At 50.8% G+C, this 21,439-nt stretch overlaps 1 protein-coding gene and 1 pseudogene across 1 annotated transcript in view; one reads left to right on the top strand and one right to left on the bottom strand.

The window, feature by feature from the left end:
* Nucleotides 1-21,439, top strand: part of CUNH19orf57 (chromosome unknown C19orf57 homolog) — a 24,097-nt gene extending 2,658 nt beyond the window's left edge. The window contains 8 exon segments of the mRNA XM_032265876.1: nucleotides 7,397-7,571; nucleotides 9,734-9,815; nucleotides 10,060-10,164; nucleotides 11,764-13,038; nucleotides 17,820-17,914; nucleotides 20,416-20,508; nucleotides 20,858-20,934; nucleotides 20,937-21,439. Coding sequence (XP_032121767.1) covers nucleotides 7,397-7,571; nucleotides 9,734-9,815; nucleotides 10,060-10,164; nucleotides 11,764-13,038; nucleotides 17,820-17,914; nucleotides 20,416-20,508; nucleotides 20,858-20,934; nucleotides 20,937-21,136 — 2,102 coding nt within the window. The 3' untranslated portion in view covers nucleotides 21,137-21,439.
* On the bottom strand, nucleotides 16,131-16,926 carry LOC116541595 (annotated as a pseudogene).

The raw sequence follows: 21,439 nt of genomic DNA, 5'->3' as shown, positions 1-21,439 counted from the left end.
TGGTATGCGCCTGTAATCCCAGCACTTTGGGAGGCCAACTCACTTGAGTCTAGGAGTTCAAGACCAGCTTGGGCAACATAGTGAGACCCTGTCTCTACAAAAAATAAGGAAATTAGCCGGGTGTGGTGGTGGGCACCTGTAGTCCCAGCTACTTGGGAGGTTGAGGCAGGAAGATTGCTCGAACCAGGAGGTGGACGTTGCAGTGAGTCAAGATTGCACCGCAGCACTCCAGCCTGGCTGATAGAGCGAGATCCTGTCTCAAACAAACAAATAAAAACAGTGTTTTGTTATGCCAGCAAAAAGAAGAAAAAAATAGGAAAGAAAAATAGAAATGACGGAGAGGATGTATAGGAAAAGTGAAAGTTTTCTAGAGCTTTTGCAAGCCTCTGGAGGGGTCCACAGCTTAGAGGAGGTCTCCCGGGGCTTCAGGCAGCGGGACAGCCTCCCTGCTGTACCAGTCCCAGAGATGACCCCTGGAATAGTGTTTGATGTACTGCAAGGCCACCTGGTATGTGGCTGAGTGTTTTATTCTGGGGCTCAAAACCTGGGTACATCCCAGTTCTGCTCACTGTGTGATGGTGGATGAGTTCCTCTGTGCCTCAGTTTCCCCTTTTGTAAATTGGGGACAATAAAGACACTATTTCCTTTAGTGCAGTGGTTCTCTAGTAGGCAAGAGGAAGGGATTTTGCCCCCAAGGGATAGTTGGAAATGTTTAGATACTTTTTTTTAATTTGGAGATGGAGTCTCACTCTTGTCCAGGAGTGCAGTGGCGCAATCTCAGCTCACTGCAGCCTCCATCTCCTGGGTTCCAGTGATTTTCCAGCCTCAGCCTCCTGAGTAGCTGGGACTACAGATGTGCACCACCATGCCTGGCTAATTTTTGTATTTTTAGTAGGGATAGGTTTCCCAGTGTTGGCCAGGCTGGTCTAGAACTCCTGACCTCAGGTGATCCGCCCACCTTGGCCTCCCAAAGTACTGGTATTACAGGTGTGAGCCACCACTTTTGGTTTTCATAACTGGAAAAGATACTGACATCTAGTGGGTGGAGGCCAAGGATGCTACTCAGATATCCTACCATGCATAGCATGCTCCCAGCCCCAAAGAATGATCCAGCCCCAAATGTCCCCCAAGGTGGAGGATCCTGCCCTTAGAGCTCACATGTGGATTAGTATCTGTGAAGCACCCATAACTGACCTAAGGTAGGACACAAATGTATGCTGCTGTTAACAATTATTCCAGGCTTTTTAAAAAACTTTTATTTTGAGGTAATTTGGGACTTACTGAAAAGTTGCAGAAATAATTCAGAGAGTTCTAGCTACCCTCCCCCAAGCTTTCCCTAATGTTAACATCTAGCATAGCCATAGGACGATGATCAATTGTAGAAGAGCATGAGAAACAGGACAGGACTCTAACCTCAGTACACTACTTCTAGATTTTTTGTTGTTGTTGAGACGAAGTTTTGCTCTTATTGCCCAGGCTGGAGTACACTGGCACGATTTTGGCTCACTGCAACCTCCACTTCCTAGGTTTGAGTGATTCTCCTACCTGGGCCTCCCAAGTAGCTGGGATTACAGGTACCCGCCACCACACTCAGCTAATTTTTGTATTTTTTTAGTAGATACAGGGTTTCGCCATATTGGCCAGGCTGGTCTTGAACTTTCGACCTCAGGTGATCTGCCCATCTCACCATCCCAACGTGCTAGGATTACAGGCGGGGGCCAATGTGCTCAGCCCAGACTTTTTTAAAGACAGAGTCTCACTCTGTCACCCAGGCTGTAGTGCAGTGGCACGATGTCTGCTCACTGCAGCTTCTGCCTCCTGGGTTCACAAGATTCTTCTACCTCACTCTCCTGAGTAGCTGGAATTACAGGCATGTGCCACCACGCCTGGATAATTTTTGTATTTTTAGTAGAGACAGGGTTTCACCATGTTGCTCAGGCTGGTCTCAAACTCCTGGCCTCATGTGATCTGCCCACCTCAGCCTCCCAAAGTGCTGGGATTACAGGCATGAGCCACTGCGCCCAGATTTTTTTTCTTTTCTTTTTTTTTCAAGACAGAGTCTTGCTGTGTCACCCAGGCTGGAGTGCAGTGACGCAATCGTAGCTCACTGCAGCCTCGACCTCCCCAGGCTTAGGTGATCCTCCCACCTCAGCCATTTGAATAGCTGGGACTACAGGTGTGTACCACCATGCCTGGCTAATTTTTGTATTTTTTGGAAGAGACGAGGTCTCACTATGTTACCCAGGCTGATGTTGAACTTCTGGGCTCCAGCAGTCCATCTGCCTTGACCTCCCAAAGTGCTGAGAATTACAGGCGTGTGCCATCACGCCTGGTCAGACTTTTTCTGTATATATACAGATACAGTGTTGGGGTTTTTGGTTTTTTATTTTTATTTATTTATTTATTTATTTATTTATGTTTGGAAACAGAGTCTCACTCTCACCCAGGCTCTAGTGCAGTGGCCCAATCTTGGTTCATTGCAACCTCTGCCTCCTGGGTTCAAATGATCCTCACGCCTCAGCCTCCTAAGTAGCTGGAATTACAGATGCGTGTCACCATACCTGGCTAATTTTTGTATTTTTAGTAGAAATGGGGTTTCACCATGTTGGCCAGGCTGCCCTTGAACTCCTGACTTCAAGGGGTCTGCCTGCCTTCGCCTCCCAAGGATTACAGGCGTGAGCCACTGTGCCTGGCCCAGATAAAGTTTTTTTTATTAGAAAATACAATCATCACACATACTGACCTGCAACCTCCATTTTTCACTTTGCAGTATATCATGACCATGTTTACTTGTCAATATACCTATATAATTTCTTCATTTGAAAAGAAAAACATCAGCCAGGTGTGGTGGCTCATGCCTGTAATCCCAGCACTTTGGAAGAGCGAGGCAGGCGATCATGAGGTCAGGAGATTGAGATCATCCTGGCTAACACAGTGAAATCCTGTCTCTACTAAAAATACAAAAAATTAGCTGGGCATGGTGGCAGGTGCCTGTAGTCCCAACTACTTGGGAGGCTGAGGCACGAGAATCGCTTGAGCCAGGGAGAGCTGAGATCACACTGCTGCGTTCCAGCCTGGGTGACAGAATGAGACGCTGTCTAAAAAACAAAAAGGAACAAACCAAATTAGATAAACTCCCAGTATGATGTAGTAGAGTTCCATTTGCCTATCATTTTCTAAACTAACTTAAATTTCTTCAATATTTTGAAATGACTTTCTAATTTAGTGGCTGATGAATTTAGGGAATGGTGTTCATTTTTTTCTCCCAAGTTGTGGAGCAGAAGAGGAAATGATCAGCAGATTGAACATGTTTTCTGCAGAGATGAGCAACAGGCTGCTTAGAGGCACCAGAATTTCTCTGACCTTGGAGGGGGAAGCTGGGGCTGGGGACAACCAGGCCCACCCCATAGCAGGTCACTTAGGGCCTCTGTTGGCGGTAGACTCCCCAGCTCAGTGCACCTCTGGGCTGGCCCTACATGGCCCCTTCTGTGTGTGCTGGAAGGGTGGAGAGAGAAGAAGATTTTGGCAGGTGGTGAAAGAGGCCTTTTCCCTCTCAGTGTCTTCAGTCTTTGGTATTGAACACAAAGTTCTGCCTTAATTTTTCTTAAATTAGTCCCATGTGGACAGATCACAGGAAGGAAAGAGAAAACTCTTCAATGCCCTTGATATTTTTTTCCCTTTTTATTTGGTACAAATGACCATTCAGTCAGCCAAGTGAGCAAGTGTTTGAGAATCTCAAGAAACCAAATAAACAAAGCAGCTATATTTTGTCTTTTCTGGCAGACTGCAAGGTCGGAATGTGTTCTTTTTTTTTTTTTTTTTGGTGAGAGAGTATTGCTCTGTCACCCAGGCTGGAGTACTGTGGTGCGATCTCGGCTCCCTGCAATCTCCACCTCTCAGGTTCAAGCGATTCTTCTGCCTCAGCCTCCTAGGTAGCTGGGACTACAGGTGCCTGCCACCACACCTGGCTAATTTTTTGTATTTGTAGTAGAGATAGGGTTTCAGTATGTTGGCCAGGCTAGTCTTGAACTCCTGACCTCAAGTGATTCACCCACCTCCCCCTCCCTAAATAGTGAGATTACAGGTGTGAGCCACCTCGCCCTGATGGTAGGAATGTGTTTCTGTAAGCAACATCCATCCAAGCCTTACTTGGGGTGTACGTCCTTTGAGGTGGGCACCTAAGTGGGCGGGGCGGGGCAAGGAGGAGACCAAAGGATGCAGCACACTCAGTTCCTGCGCTGGAGATCCTCTGCTCTAGTCAGGGGCAAAGGAAAATGCTTCTCCCAGGGAGAGCTAAGCAAATACACAGCACTGGGATAAAGTTCTAAATGGGTACCCCTGAACTAACTGACAGAATTACAAGCAACTGGCCGTGCGCCGTGGCTCATGCCTGCAATCCCAGCACTTTAGGAGGCCAAGGCGGGCAGATCACTTGAGATCAGGAGTTCAAAACCAGTGTGGTCAACATGGTGAAAACCTGTCTCTACTGAAAATACAAAAAATTAACTAGGCATGGTGGGTTGCACCCATAGTCCCAGCTACTTGGGAGGCTGAGGCAGGAGAATTGCTTGAACCTGGGAGGCGGAGGTTGCAGTGTGCTAAGATTGTGCCACTGCACTCCAGCCTGGTCAACAGAGCAAGAGTCCATCTAAAAAAAAAAAAAAAAAAAAAAAAGAATTAGAAGCAATTATAGGAAGATCGCTGTGGTTTAGTGGAGGGCAAACAGCTGAGTGAGGACTGAGACAGACCCTAGCAATTGGCATCGAGGGAAAGGAAGCTCGTTCAGTAGATTCACTTCAAGATGTATGTGTAGTGCAGAGCTGAGGTTGGAAAGAGTCCACCTGGGGTTTGGGTAGTGTTATTTTTTATTTTTATTTTTTTTAGAGACAGGATCTAACTCTGTTCCCAAGGCCTGAGTGCAGTGGCACAGTCATGGCTCACTGCAGCCTCAACCTCCTGGGTTCAAGTGATCCTCCTGCCTCAGTCTCCCAAGTAGCTGGGACTACAGGCCCAGGCCACCACGCCCAGCTAGTTTTTTTGTATTTTAGTAGAGATGGGGTTTCACCATGTTGGCCAGGATGGTCTTGACCTCCTGACCTCATGATCTACCCACATTGGCCTCCCAAAGTGCTGGAATTACAGATGTGAACCACTGAGCCAGGCCAAAGGCTGATATTTTAATCATGGGCAAAGATAATACTGAATTGCTCAAGGTTACTTCTGTAAGGCAGACGTAACAGCAGCACCCTGCCTGAGCTTTTATCTTAACACACACAAGTTCTTAGGATGGCGTCTGGTGTGGAACTCACTAGAGTCAACGCTTATCATTTGTTCACTGAATACGTGACTAGGTTGGGGCCAGGTTTGAGGAAGTCTTGCAATCCAGCTGCTATTGAAAGTTTCTGTGTAAAGGAATTTTCTTCATTCAAAAAATAGATGCTGGCCAGGCAAGGTGGCTTATACCTGTGATTCCAGCATTTTGGGAGGCTGAGACAGGAGGATCGCTTGAGCCCCAGAGTTCGAGACCAGCCTGGGCAACATAGTGAGACCTTGTCTCTACAAAACAAACAAAAACTTAGCCAGGCATGGTGGCACACACCTGTTGTCCTAGCTACTTGAGGGGCCTGAGGTGGGAGGAGGGCATGAGCTCAAGAGGGCGAGACCGTAGTGGGCCGCAGCTGCATCAGTGCACTCCAGCCTGGGAAACCACATGAGACCCTGTCTCAAAGAAAGAAAAATTACATATATATTATATATAATACATAAATACACGTATAAATATGTTTTATACAAAAAATGTATTTTCATGTATAAAATATGTAAACAATGTATATTCCATATTCTATATAAAATATATAAACAAAATATATATTAAATATTCCATATAAAATGAATATATTCTCTACAATATATACAAATATATACTGTGTATCTTTTATGCATTCAGTGTAAATATATATATATATTTACATACTTGGCTGAGGCTGAATCCTGAGGTGGCAGGGCCTGGCTTTAGAGCACAGGGAACAACCTGGCAATATAGTGGGATATATAATATTTATAGTATATATTTAATAAATAATATAGTATATCACATATAAATATATAAGCGTATGTTTTATGATATATGAATATATATTGTAAATATATATGAGTAATATATTTTATAATTATGTATTTTATATGTATTTATATGTTAAACACAAATACATATGTGTTTTTACATGTAATACATAATATATATTAATTATTGTTTTTGTTTTTTGAGACTGAGTTTCGCTCTGTCACCCAGGCTGGAGTGCGGTGGTGCTATCTTGGCTCACTGTAACCTCCACCTCCCGGGCTCAAGCGATTCTCCTGCCTCAGCCTCCCGAGTAGCTGGGACTACAGGCGCCTGCCACCACACCCCACTAATTTTTGTATTTTTAGTAGAGACAGGGTTTCCTCATGTTGGCCGGGCTGGTCTCCAACTCCTGACCTTAGTTGATCCACCCACCTCGGCCTCCCAAAGTGCTGGGATTACAGGCATGAGCCACTGTGTTATGTATACAAAGATGTCAGTAAGCATCTTTAGCCTCTCAAATGCTGGAAGAAAACACATCACAATTGCTTGTAGTGATGGGGAAGTTAGTGCAGAAACGCAAGGGGCCAGGAGGTGGCTAAAGCCTTGCTTCTTCAGTGCCCGGTCGCTGTGGGTCCCAGTTTTCCCAGCATGGCTACTTCGCAGATGTCTCAGAACACTAGAGTACTACATAGTTTAGTCTTGTCTGCACTTGGTGGCGTGCATTTATCGAGTCATGTGCTAAGTATTGAGTGCCAACAGTGTACAAGTTGCTCTTACAGGAACTTGGGACCCTGCAGAGAGTGAGATGGATTTGGCCCCTTCTTGAGTGCATCCTGGTTGTAGTGGGGGAGACAAGAGGTGACCCAGGACATCAGATACTTGCAGAAAAGCTGAGAAGTGTAGAAGATGGACTCTTGAAATCCCTTTCATGAGTCCAGTAGAGAAATCAGGAATGGACCCTCTGCAGAGTTGTTGGGGCTGGGACCCATTACACGCCTCTTACCACTTCCCCAGAGAGAGAATTGGCCAGCCAGGTTCTTCATGTGATCTGGAGCCAGATCAGGCCACCTCCTGATTCAGCCTCAGCCATGGCCAGTCCATAGGCAAAAGCCTTTGAAACTCATGGCCACATAAGCTCGTAAGTCCCACCTTTGGGAAGGGTTCCAGCCCCTCTCTTGCTCATCAGGTGAGCTTCAGAGCAGGAGTTTCATGCCCTTGGAATGAGTCTGCCTTCTTTCAAGATAGCAGCAGCCTTGCTGTGTTTGGTTGTCAGCCATGGCAGTGCACACGCTGTATCCCCCACCCCTTCATCTTCCTCTATCTCTAAACCAGAAGAAGGAATCTGTCCTTCAAAACCCCTAAAGACCCCAAGGATAGAAGACTCTGATGGGGACCTCCAGAGTTCCACATTGGGCTGTTTGCATCACCCTGAGGTGCTGGAGGGCAAGCTGGGACCTGTTCGCTCTACACAGCAGCACGGGGAGGAACCAGGAAAGGCGGTCTCCAGGTAGGTGGCTCCGAACATTCCAGCAGTCTCCTCACTGATGGTCCACATAGCACAGCAGCTCAGCAGACAGCAGTACTTTGGGAAGTAGACCCACAACACATCTAGTGCTGTGACCCACTCCCTCCCGGAGCTCAGGGCCCTCGGATCTCACTTCTCCTAGCTTTCCCACTGGTGAGAAGGGTTGGTGTTTTGGCCAGGCGAGGTGGCTCACACCTGTAATCCCAGCACTTTGGGAGGCCAAGGCGGGCAGATCACCTGAGGTCAGGAGTTTGAAACCAGCCTGGCCAACATGGTAAAACCCTGTCTCTACTAAAAATACAAAAATTAGCCAGGTGTGGTGGCACACTTGTAATCCCAGATATGCAGGAGGCTGAGGCAGGAGAATCGACCGAACCCAGGAGGCAGAGATTGCAGCGAGCTGAGATCATGCCACTGCACTCCAGCCTGGGCCACAGAGCGAGGTTCCATCTGAAAAAAAAAAAGAAAAAAAGAAGGGTTGATGTTTTAAATGTGGGCAAAGATAACATTGAAGTTTTCAAGGTTACAGAATTCATATTCTGTATCTCATATTCTGTCTGCTGGTCAAATCCATCCACCTTCCACATTCCTCCTCCTCCGCCTTAAGAAGTGAACAAAGGAGTTATTGGTATGTGAACTAATAAGCAATAAAAAAGAAAAACAATCAGGGGCTGGGCATGATGGGTCATACCTGTAATCCCAGCACTTTGGTAGGCTGTGGGTGGATCACGAGGTCAGGAGTTCAAGACAGCCTGACCAAGATGGTGAAACCCCGTCTCTACTGAAAATACAAAAATTAGCTGGGCATGGTGGTGCATGTCTGTAATCCCAGCTGCTCAGGAGGCTGAGGCAGAATTGCTTGAACTGGGACCTGGGAGGCAGAGGTTGCAGTGAGCCAAGAAGGTGCCACTGTACTTCAGCCTGGGCTACAGAGTGAGACTCGGTCTCAAAAAAAAAAAAAGAAAAGAAAAGAAAAGAAAAACAATCAGGGCTGAGTGCAATGGCTCATGCCTGTAATCCCAGCACTTTGGGAGGTTGAGGCAAGAGGATCGCTTGAGCTCAGGAGTTTGAGAGGAGCCTGTGTAACAGCGAGGATGACCCCATATCCACAAGAAATAAAATAATTAGCCAAAACAAAACAATATGTATGTCCATATTTATTTAATTTTTTTTTTTTTGAGACAGGGCCTTGTTTTGTCACCCAAGCTGGAGTGCAATTGTGCCATCCCGGCTCACTGTAACCTCCACCTCAAGTTTAAGCAGTTCTCTTGTCAGCCTCCCGAGAGGCTGGGATTACAGGCATGCACCACCACACCTGACTAATTTTTGTATTTTTAGTGGAGATGGGGTTTCACCATGTCCTCAAATTCCTAACTTCAAGTGATCTGCCCACCTTGGCCTCCCAAAGTGCTGGGATCACAGATGTGAGCCACTGCACCCGGCCCATGTTTATTTAAATATAACCCTAAGTTTCACTAGTTTTTAGAGACACTATGTTTCTTGCATCCACAATTTTCTCTCCCTAGAATGTGCTGTGTCAGGGCTGGAGTGCCTGTCCAAATAAGAATATCCCTCTTCCCAGCTCAGTAGGCAATTCCTGGGATTATAAGAGCAGTGTATTCTCCAGGTGGGACTCTGTACCCTCCTTGCCAGTTAAATGTTCTCAGGTCACTGCTTCTCTATCTCCATCCCACCTTTTTAAAGCAGGTTTTCCAGGGCCTTCCATCTAGCAGACTTTTTTTTTTTTTTTTTTTTTGAGAGGGTCTTGCTCTGTCACCCAGGCTGGAGTGCAGTGGCGTGATCATAGCTCACTGCAGCCTCAGACTTCCCTGGCTCAGATGATCCCCCCATCTCAGCCTCCCAAGTAGCTGGGACCACAGGCACATACCACTATATCCAGCTAATTTTTAAATTTTTTGTAGAAATGGGGTCTCACTATGTTGCCCAACCTGGTCTTGAACTCCTGGGCCTCCACCTGCCTCAGCCTCCCACAGTGCTGAGATTAAAGGCATGAGCCACTTTGTCCAGGCTAGGAGACTGTTAGCACCAGTTTCCTCTTGGATTTGTTTTGCGTTTGTCTTAATATGTGAGACACAGCCTAGGAGGACTTCAGATCCCCCTCAGTTTTCTCTTTTCCTACATAGCTCCCCCAACGAGGAAACAGGAGCTCCCTGCAGGCTCCTCCATCAACCAGAAAAGGAGCCAGCTCCCCTTCCTCCTTCCCAGGTGAGCCTGTCCTGTGGCCTCGTGGATGTAGAAGCCTCCCTTAAAGTTCCGGCTCTGTGTCTCCCTTCATTGTCAGCAACTGCTCACTCACCGTCTACAGGGGCTGGAGGGAAGGTGCCTGGAGGGCAAGGGCAGAGTTCTCTGAGGCTATAAGAAAGGAACATTTCAGGGTTGCTTTCTTCCTGAGACCTCATTCCTCCCTTATCTTGACTGCCACTTTGTTCTTTTTGTATCCGGTTTACAGAACTCAGTTGGGAGGTTTGTTCCCCAGTTTGCAAAATCCAGGAAGACAGTGCCAAAAACAGGAGGGATGAAGGATGAGGACCTCGGGAGTGGGCCCTTTAGCCTGGTAAGCCTCTAAAATCAGCCAGGCTGAGCCCAGCACATGTGCAGCCTCCTGGCCCAGCCCCGGCAGCCCCGTTTAACCCTGAAGTTCTTTGGCAAATGGGGAGGCCTGCACCTCTCCACCCGCTGTTGTCAGTACATTGCGCTATGGATGTGTGTTGAGTATGCAACAATTCTAATGCCTGTTGCAGGCATTCAGGACGCCTGCATTTGCACCTCCAGGGTCAAGGCCAGAGCCGCCTTCTCCAGGTTTCATGGAAATAGTAAAAATTCAGAAAGGCGTGATGTGCCAATTAACAATATTTTATTTTATTTATTTTTTAATTTTAATTTTTTTTTGAGACAGAGTCTTGCACTGTTGCCCAGACTATAGTGCAGTGGCGGGATCTCTGCTCACTGCAATCTCTGCCCCCAGGGTTCAAACAAGCCTCCTGCCTTGGCCTCCCGAGTAGCCGGGACTATAGGCATGCGCCACCACGCCCAGCTCATTTTTTTTGTATTTTTAGTAGAGACGAGATTTCACCATGTTGGCCAGGATGGTCTCCATCTCCTGACCTCATGATCCACCCACCTCGGCCTCCCAAAGTGCTGGGATTACAGGCGTGAGCCACCACACCTGGTGGCCTGTTTTATTTATTTATTTTTCTTTTTTGACCCACATCACAGAAATATTTATTTTTAATTTTTATATTTTGAGACGGAGTCTCACTCTGTCGCTCAGGCTGGAGTGCAGTGGCGCAATGTTGGCTCACTGCAGCCTTCATCTCCTGGGTTCAAGCTATTCTCTTCCTGCTCAGCCTCCCAAGGACCTGGGACTACAGGCATGTACCACCACGCCTGGCTAATTTTTGTATTATTAGTAGAGACCCGGTTTTGCTATGTTGGCCAGGCTGATCTTGAATGCCTGACCTCAAGTGATCCACCTGCCTTGGTCTCCCAAAGTGATGGGATTACTGGCGTGAGCCACCACACCCAGCCTTACTACAATTTTTTTAAACACACAAAATTGTACAGAGTGAAGTTCCAATGTTCTCCCTTCTGGCTTCCACCAGTGGTAACACTGTGCATAGCTACAGTCCATCACCAAAACTAGCAACTGGCCAGGTGCAGTGGCTCTTGCCTGTGATCCCAGCATTTTGGGACTTCCCTTGACCAGCCTGAGCAACATGGCAAGACTCCGTCTCTACAATAATTTTTTTTTGAGATGGATGGAGTATCGCTTATCGCCCGAGCTGGAGTACAGTGGGGCAATCTCAGCTCACTACAGCCTCCACCTCCCAGGTTCAAGTGATTCTCCTGCCTCAGCCTCCCCAGTAGCTGGGACTACAGGTGTGTACCACCATACCTGGCTTATTTTTGTATTTTTAGTAGAGATGGGGTTTCACCCTGTTGGCCAGGCTGATCTTGAACTGACCTCAAGTGATCCACCTGCCTCAGCCTCCCAAAGTGCTGGGATTATAGGCATGAGTCATTTGGCCCAGTCAGTTTTTGGCATTAAAAGTAATGACAAAACCCACAGTTACTTTTGGGGCAATCTAATAGAAAACTCTTCAGAGAACTTGGTTATCAAAGGCCCTGGGGCTGAGTCTTTTTCTCTCCACAGGAAACACTGCCAGAGTCCAGCGCCCAGCAGGCAGGATGCCAGCCGCTAGTGGAGACTCTGGGGCTCCCCCTCCAGGAGGCCACAGAGCCAGGGGACCCAATGCAGGCAGACGGTGCCCACCCTAAGCAGAGCAGCCAGAGCCCCGTGAAAGCTGTGTCCAGCAGTGGGGATTCTCAGCCTGAGGACCCTCCAGGCAGGGGGACGGGGTGGTCCACCTCACAGAGGGCCAGCCAGGACCACCTGTTAGAACAAGGGACCGACGATAGCAGGCCTGAGACAGAGAGGGCTCCCGGTGATCGTGGCCAAAAGGAACACCTGCCAGGCAGCGATTCTGAGGGGAAGGAGCCAGACAGAGGAGCCCCCCAGGAGGGAGGAGCCCAAAGGACAGCAGGGGCTGGCCTGCCTGGAGGGCCCCAGGAGGAGGGAGGCGATGTCCCCTGCGCCCTAGCGTCAGTTCCTACCTCGGGCTCTGCTTTGGGACTTGGCCCTACCTCTTGGTGTCTGGAACCCAGGTCTGTGGCCCAGGGCTCCCCTGACTCCCAGCAGACCCCCAGCAGGATGGGCAGGGAAAGGGAAGGGACTCATAGAAGCCTGGAATGCTCATCCCTTGGGATGGGTGTCATCACAGACCTGAGCACAGACCCCACTGAGCTGGAAGAGAAGGCTCTGGAGGTGGCTGGGCCTGACAGGCAGGTCTGCGCCATGTCACCTGCCTCTCCCGAGAGGAAGGCCGCTGATGGAGGCCACGGGAGAGCCCTGCCAGGCTGCAGCCCACTCACTGGGGAAACCACCAGAGGGAGAGGTGAGGCAGGACAGGACGACAACCCCCCGGATGACGTCCCAGTGGGCCCTGCAGCCTCCCTGGTTCTGGCACCTGGGAGCGGACAGCCCATGATGGGGGCTGGAGATTCCGGCCATCCAGCCCTGGACACAGGTCCACGTGTCGGCCAGAAGCAGGAGCCAGGCCCTGCTCAAGAGGCAGCCGAGTCAGGCAGCCAGAACCTTGAACAAGACCTCGAGGGGCTCATTCTGTCCCCACAAGCCTCTGTTCTGCTGGAACACAAAGAAGCAGCAGACGGCCCTCTTCAGGAGCCTGGGACCCAGCAGAGCGGTCCAGACACCACCTTGGACCTGGCAGGGCAGCAAGACCACCTGCCTCATTCTGCAGACGAGGCCACCTGGGCAGACTCTTCAGCTGTGGAACTCGACTTCCTGCCAGACAGCCAGATACAGGATGCCCTGGATGCCTCTGACTTCGAAGCCCCACCTGAGCAGGTGAGAGCTGCCCTGAGTGACAGACATACCTGCCCAGGGCAGGTACCCAACATCCACAAGCCCCCTCCTCACACAGCGCAGTGGTGGAGGGGGAGCTGGGGTTCATGGCGTTCCATTTACACAACCACTGACAAGGAGTTGCAGCTCTAGTGGGTGTGGTTTTCCAGAAAGTGCAGACCTGCCTTTTGGTGGTTGTTGACACATCCAGGGTGGTGACAGAAAGCTGCATTCTCAGCCAGGGCCTCCTGCATTGAACTGGAGTTCCCAGGAATCCCAGCCCCTGGCAGCTTCCGCTTCAGTGCTTGACCCTGGCCATGGGGTCTCAGGAGATGTGTTGAGGGCTGTGGACACAGCAGGGCCTGGGGAGAAGCTGGGCCTGGGGAGGGGGCTTCACTCCCAAGCTGCCAAAGAGGCTTTGCCCATCTCCTTAGGGTCCTCTGAGGATCCTGATATGATTCTTTCCCAAACATACCTAAGTAATTTGGTTTTTCTGCCAGAACTTGTAAGGGCTTTCCCTCCTTCAGGGATCTGCCCCCCAGCAGCGCTGCCCGGATGTGGCCTTCTCTGGCTCCAGAGCCAGTGCCAGCCGTTGGCGCTCGTTCTCCTGTCTGGGCAGGTGGCAGCCTTGCTTCAGCCCTGCCCCCAGGGGAAAAGCGACCTCCCCAGCCGTTGGCACGCCTGAGCCTGGGCTGAGGGCTTCACAGCCACGCCCTGGGAGGTAGGCGGTTCTCTGTGCACACACTGGGTGTGGCAGCGAAGACTCTGGAGTTCCTGCGCCTGCCGGAGGTGGGGTAGGCAGGAGGGGAGGAGGTCATGCCCAGCCGCCGTGTCCTGGAACACAGAGCTCGATTTGCTTTTCAGATGTCAGCTTCTGTTTCTTTGGCTGTCCTTGTGTTCAGATGTTTAAAAAAAAAAAAAAATTCATGGCCAGCCACAGTGGCTCCCACCTGTTACCCTAGCACTTTGGGAGGCCAAGGCAGGTGGATCACCTGAGGTCAGGAGTTTGAGACCAGCCTGACCAAATGTGGAGAAACCCCATCTCGACTAAAAATATAAAAAATTAGCCAGGTGTGGTAGCGTATGTCTGTAATCCCAGCTACTTGGGAGGTTGAGGCAGAAGGATCGCTTGAACCCAGGAGGTGGAGGTTGCCGTGAGCTAAGATCACACCATTGCACTCCAGCCTGGGCGACAAGAGCGAAACTGTATCTCAAAAAAAAAAAAAATTAGCTGGGCTTAGGGGTGCACGGGTGCAGTCCCAGCTACTTGAGAGGTTGAGGAGGGAGAATCACTTGAGCCCAGGAGGTTGAGATTGCAGTGAGCTGAGTCATGCCACTGTACTGCAGCCTGGGGAATGTGGGGAAACCCTGTCTCAAAAAAAAAAAAAAAAGGCCGGGCGCAGTGGCTCAAGCCTGTAATCCCAGCACTTTGGGAGGCCGAGGCGGGTGGATCACGAGGTCAAGAGATCGAGACCATCCTGGTCAACATGGTGAAACCCCGTCTCTACCAAAAATACAAAAAATTAGCTGGGCATGGTGGTGCGTGCCTGTAATCCCAGCTACTCAGGAGGCTGAGGCAGGAGAATTGCCTGAACCCAGGAGGCGGAGGTTGCGGTGAGCCGAGAGCGTGCCATTGCCCTCCAGCCTGGGAAACAAGAGCGAAACTCCATCTCTTGGGAAAAAAAAACAAAAAAAAACAATGGGAGTCACAGTGCAGTTCAGTGGTAGAGCCTGAACACGAGCACATGGGAAAGGCAGGAGTTCAGGTGCTGAGCTCAGCTGAAATTTTATGAGCCTCACACCTGAAAAATGCAGATCCCTAGCTCAAGAGCAGAGCCGCCTCCAATGCCTGCAGTCTGTGCTCTTGTGGGCAGTGGCTTGGAGAAGGCTGGGGAATGATTAGGGTGTTTGGGGCCAAGTGTGCCAAGGTGGCATCTAGCAGGTGAAGCCCGAGCCCTCCTAAATGGGCTGCCAAACTTCGAGTTTGGAAAAAGACCCTGAAATCCAGACTCAGGGGGACCCCGACAGACAGCCAGGGTAGTCAGACCTGACCAGCATCAGCAGCCTTTCCCCGGCCAGGGGAGGAGGCCCCGCTTGACAGCACTGCCAGGGCCTGGGCGTGTTTGGTTTTGACACCAGGCGTTCCCCAGCAAGTCAAGGCGACCCAGGCAAGGAACACATTCCCGTGGGAAGGTTCTGGGCGGCTCCTGGCAGGAAGGCTGAGGCCAGTGTCTCCCGGCGTGGGCAGGGGCACCCAGGCACAGCAAACACGGGTCATGAGGACCATCTCAGTGCCTCCTCCTGACCTTACTGTGGTCACACACTGTGCTAGAGGAGGGGACTCGGAGGGACACAGCAGAGACAGCTTTCAAACCTCAAACCGCAAGGTCTTGTCACGGGAGGGTGTGCTGTTACCGTCTCATAGCTCCTCTGCACGTGCTCCTCGACCGGTGGAGCCTCTGCAGTCTGCGTATGGAGTCATTTAATTTATTTTTTTATTTTTATTTTTTTCATGATCTGTGGTTTTCTTTTTAATTATCTTGTCTTATGATCACACATAATTTTTAAATTTGTGTGTATCTCCTCTACTTTAATCGTTTTAAGTTGGCAAAAGCACCATTCCCAATCACAAATACACAGCAGTTGTACGGTTTTGTTTCTGAATGGCTGTTTAAAGACAATCCTAAATTACAACTTACTTTGACTTAGATTGTAAAGAATTCAAGTGAATTTTAATTGGATACTATAAAGACAATCCTAAATTATAACTTAGTTTGACTTAGATTATAAAGAATTCAAGAGTGAAGTTTAATTGGCTGCTATTTTAAAAGAATGTGACCTTATAGATCATCTATAAAATGTGTGAAGTGTTAAGTAATTTTTGATATTACACATAGCCCACACTAAAATGCTTTTCAGTAAGTGAAAACTAAAATGCCTTTTGATAAGTAAAAACCATTGTAAATACAGGGAATTCTAATTGGATTGGCATAGTTAAGGCCAAAACATAAAGTAACCATTGCTACCTCTTTGTCTTCAACCCTTGCCTTTAAGAGGCAAATGAACACAAAACACAGGTGAACCTTGCTTGGTTCTGAGACGGTGAAGGAATTTCCCCCATATTTAAATATATTCACATAACCAGTTACATAAATCTAAACATAAAACCAATCTCCAGTAAGTTTTAAGATGGCACTCACCATCTGTGAAAAGTTTAACATTCCTAACGAAGTCTAATCATATCTTTAGAAGGGATAAACAGTGATAGCATTTACTAAATTGGAATTACTATTAAAATTCAAAAATTGAACATACTTATTTAACCACAAGCCAGTCTTAGTTTTAAATCAGGACTGCCCAACAAAATATTCTATCATTCATTCATCATGTAAATTCTGGTGTATGAGATCTATTAAAGTATGGTACACATAAAGTCATGAGACGTGTGTATGCACACATAAATAAGGCAGAGTACCAGACAAAGTATGGTACACATCAATCAGGCAGTGGCCAATTGTTACTCATTAGTAACTTTTCTGAGATAAGCTATCAAGTCTGCCCTTTCTCCCTTCTTCTTAATGCCGGCAAAGATCACTTTTGTTCCAGGGATGTACTTCATGGGATTCTCCAAATACTCCGTCAGTGTATCCTCTCCCCAGGTGATGCCTGTGTTCTTATTGGCGTCAGTGTAAGAGAATCCCGCGGCCCAACCTGTCTTCCGCCCAAAGATACCATGGAGATTAGGCCCATTCTCGTGCTTGCCTCCCTTTTCCACAGTGTGGCCCTGGGAACACTTCTGAACACAAATTTTCTTGCCTTTCTCAACATCACCCATATTTAATTCTCATTTTTTGTTGCTGGCGCAACAAAGGTTACCGCTGGGAAGCCAGACATCCCACTGTCTCGGAGTCATTTAATTTAATTTAAATTTTGGAGACAGGGCCTTGCTGTGTTGCCCAGGCTGGAGTGCAGCGGCACAATCACAGCTCACTGCAGCCTCAGCCTCCCGCGCTCCTGCCTCAGCCTTCCGAGTAGCTGGGACCACAGGCATGTGCCACCATGACCAGCTAATTTTTGTATTTTTTTGTAGAGACAGGGTCTCGCCATGTGGCGCAGGCTGGTCTAGAACTCTTGGTCTCAATCCCCCCACCTCAGCCTCCCAAAGTTCTGGGATTACAGGCATGAGCCACCACGCCCAGAGTGGCTCATTGTAGGTCACCACTGTGATGGAGCTTGACAATTTCCAATAGAAATTAAACCGCCCTTGGAGTTACCTGGCTTTCCCCTGTATTCACTGGGACTTTCCCCCTCGTGTTGTATTTGCAGACTCTTTTCCTAACGGGATGTGCGTGGCTTATTCAGCCAAGGTAGACGACTCACTTCACTGCACTTGCCACTCCTTGGCGTTTTCTCTGTACCTGCAGGAGACTGCAGCGATGTCAGGGCCAGAGAACTCACGGCACAGTGGGGCTCCCCACTGCTCAGATCAGCCTGTGGGAGTTCCGGGCCCAGGAGCGGACACCAAGGTTGGGTTTGGCATTGCTGTGGCCTTTTTCTTTCTGAGGGGAAAGGGCAGGCACGGCCCAGGCTGGTAGCCCCGGGTCTCCCCATCGCAGAGCTCCTCCCTGGTCCTTCTCTTCCTCTGCAGGAGCCCCAGCTGCCCCCCGTGTGACCTGCTGTGGCCACGGTGAAGCCAGAGGTGCCAGTATGACTAACTAACGGTTCCCCCGTGCAGAGCTTGCCCAGCCCGGCCCGGCTGCTCACTCCTTGTGCTCTCTTTCCAGCTCTTTCCTTCGGGGAGCAAGCCGGGCCCTTGCTGGCCTGGCCCCAGCCCACACGCCAGTGAAGACCCTGTTGCAGTGACCAGGGCCCAGCCGAGGTAGGTGCGGGGTGGGGGAGAAGGGGCTCCAGGACCCTCACCAATTTTACCACAGAGGGTGACAGACGGAGGGACCTCAGTTCTCCCTCCCTAGGCCTCGACTTCCTCATTCCAACAGGGGAGCTGAGCCCTGTCTTTTAAACTGCACACGTTCCCCTGATTCCCAAAAGCAGAGGAACAGGCTACAGTGACCAGTGATGGGCACCCAAACAGTGCCTCCCCAGGAGCCCTGGGATAGTGCCCCTGGCTCTGTGGGTTGTTTCTCTCTGGGAGGAGGGGCCAGAGCTTCCTCCTGAGTCTCTGGGAAGGGGAGGGGACCCAGACAGGGCTCAGAGCCAGTGGCTGAGACCGTCTTGGAGCTGTTACTAGCTCTGGCACCAGGCGGGTGTTGGAGTGACTCTAACCTGCCCTCACCTCCTCCCTCCCCACTTGGCTCCTGCCCCAGGTGATGCACTTCCTCCCACAGGCTGAGCCTGCTCCAGTCTCCTGTGTGTGAGGAGGGCCCTCTCCCCTACACCATGCCCAGGGTCCCTGCAGCTTGTCCCCTCCTCCGCTGCCCTCCCGCAGCCCTCCTCGCAGCCAGCACTGGGCAGCCAGCCACCTTTTGTGTTACCTGGTACTTGAACCTGCCTCTTTGCAGAGGCAGTGGCTCATCAATTATTTATGGCCAAGTTTCTGTTTCTGTCTGGTGGGGGGAGGGGCGTGGGGGTGGAGGAGGGTTTTTTGGGACTCAGCCCTTGGCTGTGGCCCTTACTCTGCCCTTCCCCCTTCCCTTCCCCCCTCCCCTTCCCCCCTCCTCCCCCTCCTCCTGCTCCTCTTCCTCTCCCTCGAAGCAGAGGGTGGCTCTGTCCCCCCCTCCTGCCCTCACTCCCTGGGACTTGCACCTGCTGTGCCACTGGCCGCCTCCCCCATCCACACACACAACCTGCGTGTGGACCAGTGGCAGTTCATCAGAGCGGGCCGCTGTGGTTTGAGTGAATGGCAGGAAGATTTCACATCTGGGCCAGTACAGCTCCCCTCCCCACCGCCCTGGATGTCTGGAAGCTCCCAGAGGGTCCTGGGGTCTGGTTTGGTGGCTTAAGGCTGAATGACACACACAAGAGGCTAAGGCCCAGAGGCTGCCAGCCACCTCGGAGTGACCAAGGCAGGAGGAGCAGGACAGCAGTTTCCAAAGTGGCAGTCCCAGAGGTGCTGCCAAGCCTAGGGCATGGGCGGGTTTAGGGTGGGTGACTCCCACTTCCCCACCTGCCCCCTGCGGTGCCTGTGTCTGAGTGGCAGCTGTTCTATGGCTCCTCTGCTCTGCTCTTCCGTGGTTTTTTTTCTTATTTGAGACACCGTCTTGCTCCCATCACCAGGTTGGGGTGCAGTGGCACAACCTCAGCTCGCTGCAGCCTCTCCTGGGCTCACTTGTGTGATTCTCCAACTTCAGCCTCTTAAGTAGCTGAGACTACAGGTGGTCGCACACAAAATTAGCCCATTACCATACCCGACTAATTTTGTATATTTTTTTAGAGATGAGATTTTGCCATGGTGACATTACAGGCACGAGCCACAGTGCCTGACGGTATATTTTTGATATAGAATCTTGCTCTGTTGCCCAGGCTGGTGTGTGGTGGTGTGATCATAGCTTACTATAGCCTCCATCTCCCGGGCTCAAGTGATCCTCCCACTTCATCCTCCTGAGTTGCTGGGACTACAGGCATGCACCACCACGCCTGGCCAATTTTGTATTATTTGTAGAGATGGGGTCTCACTATGTTGCCAAGGCTGGTTCTGAACTCCTGGGCTCAGGCCATCCTCCCGCCCCGGCCTCCCAAACCTTCCATGGATATGAATGCCATCTGGGGCCAGCTTTTCTGGCACTGCCCTGGGTGCTGGTGAGGCAGTGTGGGAAAACAGAGTTTGGTGCTAGTGGGGGATTCAGGGTGTGGGGACATGAGAGACAGAGAGCAGATTAGATGATCAGATGGCAGAGTGCTGGGGAGAAAAAGGCAGCAGAGAAGGAGTTAAAATGTAAGGGGTGCTCAGGGGAGCCACTGCCCATCCCCCACCACAGAGGAGGAGACTTCAGGAAAAGCACATTCCACTGTCTTGAGTGAGAGGTGCTCCAGGAATGGCCAGGACTCCAGTGTGGCTCGAGCAGGGGGGAGGGGAGAAGGGGGGATGAGGAGAGGGCACGGGGCAGGCAGGTGGTGCAGGGTCTGAGGGGTGGACCACCAGGAGGGGAGGGCCTGCCTCTGAGCCAGGTTTCCACATTCAGTGCCCGGTGCATGCGGGGAGCAAGAGGGCAGGGGGAGGCAGGGGAGAGAAGGGGCTGAGTCCTGCTGGGCTGTGGAGCCAGCTGAGTTGGCCGTCAGGGCTCTGTCGTGAACAGAGGACAGGCTGGACACCTAGAAAGGCCGGCGTGAGGCCAGCGGAAGCCCCTCCTACTGGAGAGCTCTGGTAGTCCGGTGAGGCTGGGCCACTTTCAACTTCTTCCCTGCTTCTTCCCTGCCTGCCAGGACCTTCGTGGGGATCCAGGCCTGTGAGGCCCCCAGGATGGAGGACGCCACCAACATCGTGCGTGGCCTCATCGTTGAGCTCTCCAACCTGAAGTATGGGGTGGGCTTGGACTCACAGGGCACGGGGGCTGCGGGAGGCCAGTGGGGACCCAGAGGAGCAGGGAGGGACTGAAGCGCAAAGCGCCTGGGCGGGTGGCGAGGGTCAGGCACCCCACTGCCGCTGGGCCCTCGGCAGCCCCCTCTCCGCTGTCCTTTGTGGAACATGGGCTCTGAAGGGCTGGAACAGGCCCAGCCTGTGCTGCCACACGCGTTCTGGTTGTGTGCACATGTGTGAGCTGTGTGTGCACCTCTGAGTCATCAGTGACCATGTGACTGTGAGGTGCAGCCCCCCTCTGTCACTTGGTGACCGCTGAGCCCCACACACGTGCCTGTTTCCCCAAAGCCGGCTGATCATGGGCACCCACCGGGACCTGGAAGCCTTCAAACGCCTCAACTACAGGAAGACAAAGCCGGGAGGCAAAGCCCACTGCCTTACCCTTCAAAGGGGCCTGGGGATGTCCCTCGAGGGGACCAACCCTGGAGGGAGTTGTCGGCGGCTCTGAGGTCTTTTTCCTTTGCCACCCAGCCCCCATGCCTGTGGGCCCCCATGGGTGACCTGATAGTTTTGATCTCCTCCAAGATACTCCCAGGGGTCCTAACGGACCCCACAAACCCCCTTTAGTTGCCCGGAAGTTGGTCTCTAATGGACCACACAAAGGAGGCCCTGAGGTCCTCGCCTGGCCAGGGTCAAGGTCAGCAGCCCCCTTTGGCTTCAGGCAGGCCTGAACTCTAGGAAGCCCGCCATGGCCGCCTCCAAGCAGGGCGCATCCTGTTGGGAGTTGCAAATGTTAGGCTCCTGAGTCAAGGTTATGGAAGGTTCAGAATTTGTTTCTTTCCTGGAGAAGAGAGCTCCCTTTGTTTTCTTTCTCCTGATTTCCATTTTATTTCTTCTGGGAAGACCCATAATAAATGATTCTGTAATGAG

This window comes from Sapajus apella, unplaced genomic scaffold (genome assembly GCF_009761245.1).
Source record: "Sapajus apella isolate SASKATOON/1434 unplaced genomic scaffold, GSC_monkey_1.0 scaffold152, whole genome shotgun sequence".
In the NCBI taxonomy this organism is placed as follows: Eukaryota; Metazoa; Chordata; class Mammalia; order Primates; family Cebidae; genus Sapajus; species Sapajus apella.
This window is presented reverse-complemented; position numbering and strand designations above follow the sequence as displayed.